Source organism: Elephantulus edwardii, unplaced genomic scaffold (assembly GCF_000299155.1).
Source record: "Elephantulus edwardii isolate Elephantulus edwardi_28Jun2011 unplaced genomic scaffold, EleEdw1.0 scaffold00010, whole genome shotgun sequence".
NCBI lineage: Eukaryota > Metazoa > Chordata > Mammalia > Macroscelidea > Macroscelididae > Elephantulus > Elephantulus edwardii.
In genome coordinates, this window is record NW_006399760.1 from 20025163 (window position 1) to 20035093 (window position 9931).

The 9931-nt window shown below is 38.9% G+C and overlaps 1 protein-coding gene across 1 annotated transcript; it reads right to left on the minus strand.

Moving 5' to 3' along the window:
* Positions 1-2869: 2869 nt before the first annotated feature.
* Positions 2870-6804, minus strand: LOC102850366 (elongation factor 1-beta-like). Its single transcript, XM_006880813.1, has 2 exons — positions 6799-6804; positions 2870-3342 (listed from the first exon to the last, which is right to left on the minus strand). Exons 1-2 carry the CDS (start codon positions 6802-6804, stop codon positions 2872-2874), a joined length of 477 nt encoding a protein of 158 aa, XP_006880875.1. The 3' UTR covers positions 2870-2871.
* Between the last annotated feature and the right edge of the window lie 3127 nt (positions 6805-9931).

Sequence of the window (9931 nt, forward strand, 5' to 3'; positions counted from 1 at the left end):
TTGATTCAGTGACTGGGATAATTGGGATGGGAGTGTCAGAGACAGTGTGATTGGCACAGGACAGAGTGGAGTTTAGGGCTGTTGTACATAGGGTAGCTATGAGCCGCAAGTGACTCGACGGCACATAACAACAACAACAAACAACTGGCAATGAAGGAGAATGCCCATTTCCGCACTCCCACACAGACAATTATCATTCTTTTTAATCTTTGAAACTCCATTAGGCAAAAAATGTACTTTGTTACTTTTCCTTGCATTCCTGTGTCTGTTCATTCTATTAAAGAATCACATTTCTAAGACTGCTATCTAAGCAAAATATGAACTTATTTAGGTCAAAGGCAGTTTCTAAAGATGTATATTTGTGTCCACAATCTTCTGTAATAGAATAACCCTAAAAGAGGCATTACAATAATATGTGGCAGAAAACCACGGGCCAACATTACAGATCTCTTTACAGGATTACTCTCAATTATTGTTTGTACTTCTAGAGCTCTTTGCTCTCCATAGGCAGATTCGCAGAAGAGAAGAAAGCAGAATATTATTGCCCCTCAGCCTTGAATCTCTTGACTTTTCTGTACTGTCTTAGATGTCAGGCTCCATCAGTCTTTTTTCTTCCATAACCAGTACCAGCACAGCCAGCCTAAGACACCAGTAACTCCTCGGCCTCATTGGCAGAACTATACTAAATATGCTTTGACAGGCTTGTTTTGGGGAATATTAAACATAATCTAGCCCTTCATGAATGTGTGTTCCAATTAAAAATATTCTTATACAATTCAAGCTTATTACATTATTTTGAATGAAATTCTTACCATATTTTCCACAAATAAAAGCATTAAGATGGTGTTCTATAGTGTTGTCTTTCCACATACTTTAGATTTGTTTTCTATTATTCATACTTTAGATTTGTTTTCTATTATTCATGTTCTATTAGCTAGATTACACATTTTTTATGCACTTATACAGCACACATGCCTATGGATTTTACAATGAGTTGCAGACAAAGACTGCAATCCAGACAGCATTGAGAAGAGAGTAAACATCTATTAGGGTCTGCAAACTCCTCACATCACCACTTATCAGTTTGTTGTGCAGTGGTGGTTTGCATGTTAGAATGATGCTGGAAATTATGGCATGGGTATTTACAATACCGTGTAGTGTCCCTCAAGGTAGACAGGTTTCAACTGAGCTTCCAGACTAAGACATACTAGGAAGCAGGCTTGCCTATTCACTTCTGAAATAACAGCCTTTGAAGACCATCTTAATAGCAGTGGACCATCACCCCTGATATAGAGAAGACAAGCTCGTGGGTTGAAGCTACTGCCTAAGGAAGAGCTACTTCTTCAAATAGAGTCTACCTTACTGAAGTGGAGTAAAGCATTCAAGTGAAGAAGGATCTTCATTTGCTGATGGGGCAAGACTCAATATAAGGAGAAACAGTTGCAAGCATACATTAGTAATCTGAATGTAGAATTTATAGCAATATTATTCTTATTACATGCAAACAAAATATTGCTAAATTTAAAAAAATGGCTAGGTTGACAGGGAACAGCCAGAAATTCATGAAGGATTTAGAACTGACCACGGTAACAAGCATATCATTTAGGATGTAAGACAGATCCTAGCTAAAAGCAGAGAATACCAGAATGTCTGTCTGTGTTTTATTGACCACGTAGAGGCATTTGACTCTATGGATCATAACAAATTATGACTAACATTGAGAAAAAATGGAAACCCCAGAACATTTAATTGTACTCAAACCTATAGCTAGATGAAAAAGTTATTGCATAAACAGAGCAAGAAATAACACATGGTTTAAAACCTAGAAGGTTGTGCTCTAGGTCTGTATCCTTTCTGTATGCTGAGCAAATAATTTGTGAAGCTGGACTTTATGAAGAGGAATGTGGCATGAGAATTGGAGGAAGAATCATCACCTACTTGCATTATGCAGATGACACAACCTTGCTTGCTGAAAGTGAGGACTTGAAATGCTTCTGCAGAAAACCAAGGACTACAGCCTTCAATATGAATTACATCTCAATATCAAGAAAATAAAGGTCCTCACAACTGGGCCAATAGGCAACACCATGATAAAAATATGGGTGTTGTCAATTATTTCAACTTGCTTGAGTCAACAATCAGTACCTTTGTTACCAGCAGTCAGGAGATCAGGAGATTTATTACACTGGACAAGACTGCTATAAAGGACTTCTCCAAAATACTGAAGAGCAAGGGTGGCATTCTGAAGGCTGAAGTGCACTTGATTCAAACGATATTCTTTTCAAACATTTTCTATGCTCATGAGGGTTGGACAATGGATAGAGACGATTGAGGTATAAGTAATTGAGTTGTAGTGTTGGAGAAGAGAACTGAATATTATATGGCCTGCCAAAGTGGTTATGTGTTGGGAGAAATGCAGACAGAGTGCTCCTTGGAGGCAAATAGGGTGAAGGTTCATCTCTCATACTTGGGGCATATTGCTAGGAGTAGCTATTCCTTGGAAGGGGACATTATGCTAAAAAAGATTTTAAAGTTCTACCATGAGACAAACACTAAGCTTCTTCTAGAACTGAATAAGCAAGTTCTTCTGTCTGTAAAGCCCTGCTAGAAGGTGCAATGGTTGTGCTCTCTGCTGTGAGATGCATTCAGTGAAAGAAGGAGTCACTTTTTGAAATACTTTGTTGTTTCACCACGTCTAAAATTTTCACACGTGCAATTGCAGGAGGGATAGTGGCAATGGTGGGTTCCAGAAACAATTAAGCACACCCTTCTGTTGCTGGTAGGAGTAAGCTCCAATTATGGAGGACAGACTATTGATGCCTACATTCTTTTATTTTTTTTAAAGTTTTTATTGTTGCAAGCAGAAGGATTTTAGATTTTGTTGAAAGCAGCCACGTCCATGGACTGCACATAGTCTTCAAAAGCAGTTATTTGTTCTTCCAGCATATCTGTGCCAACTTTATCATCTTCAACTACACACTGTATCTGTAGCTTCTTAATACCATATCCCACAGGTACTAGCTTGGAAGAGCCCCAGACCAAGCCGTCTGCCTGAATACTTCTGACACATCCTTCTAGTTTTGCCATGTCAGTTTCATCATCCCACGGCTTCACGTCTATTAAGATTGATGACTTGGCAACTAGTGCAGGTTTTTTAGCTTTCTTTGACTCATACTGGGCAAGGCGCTCTTCTCTTAGCTTCTTTGCTTCCTCACTTTCCTCCTCATCATCAGATCCAAAGAGATCAATGTCATCGTCATCTTTACTGTCTGCAGCCCCACTTCCGGTGGTGTCTTCCACATCAGCAGGGCCATATTTGCCCAATGCTTTCTTCACTAATGCCTACATTCTTAACACAAGATAAGATTGCATAAATGATTCGCACTTGCTTGCTAGTCTACTTGTTGGTAGTTCTAACCCACCAGTATTATTTGAGGAGAAGGCTTGGTTTTGTTGCCCAAGGTTATAGCAAAGAATACTCCTCAGTTCTACTTTAACTTGTATCACATGGGCATCTAGAACCACAGGATCCCCAAACATGCAGAAAACCAAAACTATTGCTCTCTATTGAATTGCACCTTAAAGTGATTCTATGACTTATTGGGACAAATAACAACATAAATATATTCCCTAACTGAAACTCAGACTATATGATTCCGCTTGTCAAACACTCATCAATAATGGTAAGTAGGAGCCAGTAGTTAATTTCAATCAGCCAACTTTGCCCCCTTTGTGCCTCCAGTCACAGATTTGCCAAGCCATTTGAGATAAAGACAGTAAAAACCTCCCTTCCCTTCTGTGTTGCCTTTACGCTGACACTTTATCAAAGTGCTCAGACAGAGGGTTGTTCTTAACCATATCGAAAACAGAGCAGCCTCAAAAATAATCTTTTAATATTGCACTGTGGAAACACCAAGGTTAAAAGGTAAAGCTGCGGTGTAACCATACTGATTAATTGATGCAAGAAAGGTCAGACTAATCTTTATCTTGCTTGGAAGACTCTAGTTTTACATGCCAAGTTTGCTGAAATTGTTCCTGTGAGATAAGCATTCATCATAGTACACACACATACACAAACATGCATGGAGCATTAATGTGCAAAATCAAAGTGTGAGGGAATTTTCATGAAATAAGTGCTCAGAAAGCTGAAGCACACAGAACATGGGGAATGGAAGGAGGAAGTTCTTTAGAGTGCCTTTTTTTTTTAGCATAGCACAAGTGGTGAGCACAGTAGCTGTCTGGAAAGTTGGAGGTTTGAATCCACCTTGGACTGCCTTGGAAGAAAGGTATGATAATCTACTTCTGAAAAGTCAGCCATTGAGTATTTGATGGTACAGTTCTAGTTGACATGGAGGCACCATGAATTGGAATAGACTATGACAATTGGCTTTTATCTTTGTTATTTTGGTTGGGTTTGTGTGTGTGGTTTTTTTTTTGTTTGTTTGTTTGGGTTTTTTTTGTTTTTTTCTTTACAAAAACACCTTCCCCATTGAAGCAATTATAGGGTAAGCAGCACGGGTAAAGGCAGTTACCAGAGATCCCATGCCTGGCCCCATAAAGACCAGAGCAAAAAGCCCTGTATCCTTTCTCTCAACATAGTGAAAATCTAATGAAGCAGGAATTCTAACTTTTCAGATCTTCACACACTGCCCAGGTGACAAACAGATGCACAAAGCTTTCTACAAGATGATATACATATCACCAGAGCATGGTGGGAAGAGGAAACGCTCTCTAACACAATGAATGGTGCACAGAGTTCTGAGAATTACTTGTCCCTACATACTCCTGGCTCTAAGCAGAGAGCTTAACAATCAAGATTCTGAGTGAACAGAAAGCTATCAGTGAGGAAGGATCAAATGAGAGGGAGATTCGAGTAAGTGTGGAGGAAGATCAGTAATCTATAGTCCACTAAGACAGCAAGCTAGTCATGATTCATCTAACTGTTCAATGAAAAGAAGGAATGAATGAAGCTAGGAGAAAAGGATGGAGTGGTGGAGAGATACAATCAAATGCATTGAAAGTGCATCTCATAATACTTGTACTTGAAAGACCTTTTAAATCAGTGTCTGAATAGAAATAAGATTGGCTATGTTATAGCTGCAAACAGACTCAGAAACCTTAGTGGCCTCTAAAAGGAAAGAGTTTGTTCGGCTCATGCAAAGTCCAGAGCTGTAGGATGCTACTCCTTGTATTTTATAGCTAAGTGTTTGGAACAAGTGTCTCCAAGGTAACCAAAGCAACAAGGATGAGGTGATTTGAAAGACAAGACCTGGAAGTGGCTTCTCCACCTTATTGACCTAATAGCAGTCATGGGTCCTTGGCTGACTTGAAGGAGATAGGTGTCTGGGAAACAAACACGCCATGAAATGTTACTTGAGTAAATCTACCTTACGGCATTAAGATTCAGGTTACTTATGAAAAACATTTTCAAGGACTGTATTCTAAAATATTGGATGTAATTTTCATAGACTCTTTGGGGAGATATATTGCTATCTTTTTGACATGAGATTGTGTTTCTATACATTATAATCACAGACTTCATACTTTTATAACTGGATAGTTCTTTTTTTAATGGAGGAAACATGAAACATAAGCTACTTGTTTGGAAGTTTTTATTTTCAAATTTATTTTAATTATTCTTTCAGTCACTGTCCATGGCTATTACCAACAAGCAGACGGAAAAACTTTCGTGTTTAAGGAAACAAAAAAGGGGGTAGAAGGGAGCTCCGGTGGCCTAGTGCCAACTAGTTGCACTGCAATCCCAGAGATGCACAGTTCAAATCCACCAGATGCTCTGCTGGAAGAGGGACAATCTCCTCCTGTACCAGTCAGATCTGATTTAACAGTACACACACACACACACACACACACACACACACACACAAATAATAAATAAAAAAGTGGGTAAGATAAAAAATGAAATGTATTTTATTCACAAATTTATCTACTTTGTGACCTAAGGCCAAGATTATTCATAATAAACACTTACAGACATAAATGATACCTTGGTCCTAATCCATATGTAAAACACAAGATCTAATCTTAACTGTTTGGTCATTGGAATTATAATAGGTTGTATATGACACATTTTGCATTCTTGCATTATTTGCTTCAATATATGTTAATAGATGATAACTATATGCTTTTCATTTGTACAGCCCTTTTTCAAAATCCATTTAATATTCCAGTGTCTAATGGGTTGCACATAGCTATTGATCATTTAGATCAAAGTTCAATGTGAACTGCTGCTGGTTAGATTAGAAATTGTAATCATGGTGAAAGATAAAGTACAAGGTCTCTGAAGATCAGTAGTGTTTTCGGATTAGGTGTGTTTTTAGACATGAAACATCAACTAGAGGATGCCAGAGAAGATCTGTGATGATTTCAGATGGTGGACTTTCTAAGAAATACACTCAGAAATTCTCTGTTCAGAAATTCTCTGTAGAGACTGATATTTTCTTACAGTAAATATAGTGGCACATATCCACTAATTATTTCTAAATTATAACTCTAAAGACAAAAGCAAAAAGGAGATGCTTATTTTGTAAAAGAATTCAGTATAATAGCTAAAATGCTATCCTATTAATATTCTTTAATTTTTAATGCATGCAGATTTCAAATGGCCTGTAAGACATATCAAAGAAGATGAATTTGATGGAAATTTGTGATTGCTTCAATATTTAAACATTGTTGTTGTTATGTGCCATTGAATCATCTGTGACTCATAGCGAATTTATTTACAATAACTCTCAAGTCAGCTCTATCCTGAACCAGTCTCACTGATTCTGACACACCTACCCTCATTGCCGTAGTTACTGACTGCATGAATCCATCTCATCTGAGGTCTTCCTCTACTGTGCTGTCTCTTCTCTCCACCCTTCCAAGCATGATGTCCTTGTCCAAGGGCTGGTGCCTTCTGGCCTCATGCCCAAAGTATATGAGACAGAGCTTCAAAATTCAAGCCTCCAAGGAGAAACTTGGTTTCACCCTGTTCAGGACAGACCTGTTAGTTCTTTTAGTGGTCCATGGTATTTTTAATATGGTTCTCCAACACCACAACTCAAAGACATCAATTCCTCTGTCATCCTTGGTCATTGTCTAGTTCTCTGATGCCTAGCAAGTAATTGCAAAGACCTTAGCCTGGATCAGGTACACCTATCTTTAGACTGACATCATTGCTTCTCAGTACCCTAAAGAGATCCCTGACAGCAGATTACAGTGAAATTCATCTTTTGATATCCTGACTGCTGGTGCCAGGAGTGTTGACTATGGAGCTGAGCAAGCTGTAACCATTAACAACATCAATGTCTTCTTCATCCATCACGGTGCTGTCAACTGGCCTAGTGGTAAAAATCTTCGTCTTCTTGATATTGAGCTTTAATTCATATTGAAGACTACAGTCCTTGACCTTCTATAGCAAGTGCTTCAGTTACTCCTATTTTAGCAAGTAAGGTTGTGTCCTCTGTATAATGCAGATTGTTGATGAGTCTTTCTCCAATACTGATGCCATGTTCCTCCTCATAAAACCCAGCCTCCCAAATGATGTGTTCTTTATATAGATTTAAAAGGTATCGAGATAGGACACATTCTTGACTGACTCCTTTCCTAAATTTGAACCAGGCAGTGTTTCCCTGCTCTGTTTAGAGGACTGCTTTCTTGTCTGAGTATAGGTTTTACATGAGTACAATCAAGTGTTCTTCTCAGGGTTAGCCACAATTTGTTGTGATTTACAATATTTTGGAGAGGATGCAGCCAGAATGCTCTTTGGAGGCAAGGATGATGAGGCTTCACCTTCGCATACTTAAGGCATGTTACCAAGAGGGGCTATTTCTTGGAGAGGGAAATGAAAGGGTGGAGGGTCAATGAAGGAGAGGAAGACCCCCAACCAGGTGGATTGACCCAGTGACTTCCACAATGGGCTGTAGAGTGTCAGAAAATGTGAGGATGGCACAGGATAGGACAGAGTTCAGATCTGTTGTTCATAGGATTGTTATGGGTAATTCTTAACTTGATGGCACAAAACAACAACAACAACATCTCTGAAACACATAAATGGATTGACACAGTGACTGCAACAATGAGCATAAACAGTGATTTTGAGGATGGTGTGTGATAACTCAGAGTTTTGTTCTTGGTTGTACGTGGGGTCACTATGAGTTGTGATAGACTTGATGGTTCTTAAAAATGAAAATTATCTCCAAATTCCATACAGTGATCATGTAGAAACTCATTGGTCAAGCTACTCTTGGAGCAATTTTTTTTATACATAATTTAACTTTAAAATCTGGAAACATGCCTGGTAAAGTAGTTAGTAAATTATTACACTTTTAATCAATATTACTACAAAATGTTTAGCATTATTACTTTGAATGAATTAAACAAGTTTTATTTAGCATGAAACGACAAGGGATGAGATTTTGGGTGGAGAAAGTCACACTAATATAAGTCCTCCGGGTGACTGGGGAGCCCACAGTTTGGTTGGGGCAACTGTTGTAGAATATAAAGGAACATCAACAGTACTCTGTCCAAGTGGAATTTATTCTGCTTGTTCTGGTGCCTGTTTCTACAAAAACTTGTGCAATTAAGTCTTATGGATGTTATAATTTTCTCAAAATAGCTAACCTACTCATTCTTCTCCCTTTCTATTTCCTCCAACCTATACTCATCTGAGCATGCTTGTCTTATTGCTGGGAAAATAGAAAGTCAATAAAATTTGCTGAATGTAGGGAGGAAATTTCACGTTTCCTGCCTCTCTGTCATCGTATATCAACACTGGACAAATACACAGCAAAAAAAGGCAAGATCCTAAAGAAATAGAACGTAGATGACCAGGGAGAGGGGATTGCTCGTCTTTCTTCTGAGGAGCTGCTAGTGGGATAGAGCTGGTTTTAGTCAGGGCTTATTCATGCCATGGCGTGTTGGTGTCTTTATGGCACTTTTCATTGCCCAGGCTCTTGAGTTTCTGGACCGTTCTCTTGGGCAATTTTGGCAGCCAGACAAATTATATGAAGAATCTTATGGCTATGGCCACAGACTTGCTAGCTTCATGCTCTTTTCCTGATTGTTTTGATTCAGTATTCAAGACACAGAGAGACAGATGCTACTGAGCTGATTTTGAGCCATAATAATTTTATATGCTGTTATGTTCCTTAGAGTCACTTGCAACTCATAGCGACCCTATGTACAACAGCCCTAAACTCTGCTCTGTCCTGTGCCAATCGCACTGTCTCTGACACTCCCATCCCAATTATCCCAGTCACTGAATCAATCCACCTCATAGAGGGCCTTCCCCTCCTGTGCTGTCCCTCTACCATTCCAAGCATGATGTCCCTCTCCAAAGACTGATTGCTCCTTATAAAATGTCCAAAGTATGTCAAATGAAGCCTCAGAATCTTTCCCCCCAGGAGCAGCCTGGTTTAACCCCCTCCAGGATGAATCTGTTTGTTTTCTTAGCAGTCCATGGTACCCTCAATACTCTTCTCCAGCACCACAGCTCAAAGGCATCAATTCTCCTTCTATCCTCACTAGTCATTGTCCAACTCTCTGAAGCAAAACAAGTGATACAAAACCAAAATACTGTCCATCCCATCATCCTCCTGATGGCATTTGAGTCCATTGTGGCCATTGCACAAGTACATCTCACTAAGCACCTCTCCACTCTCATTGGTCCTATATTTCACCAAACGTTATGTCCTCTTACAGGAACTGATCCTTCCTGATGATGTGTCCAAAAGCAAGCAAATTGAGCAAAGTTCTATTACAACCCATATGATGTTTATTGGCTAATTTTTGGCTATATATCAATCCCCAAACCTTTCTTCCTATTCTATTTTAGTCTGAAATCTGCCATCATATATTACCTTGCTGATATTTTAAATATTAGTGGCATAGCTTTCAGCATGACAGTAACTCATGTCATTGTAGTATGACA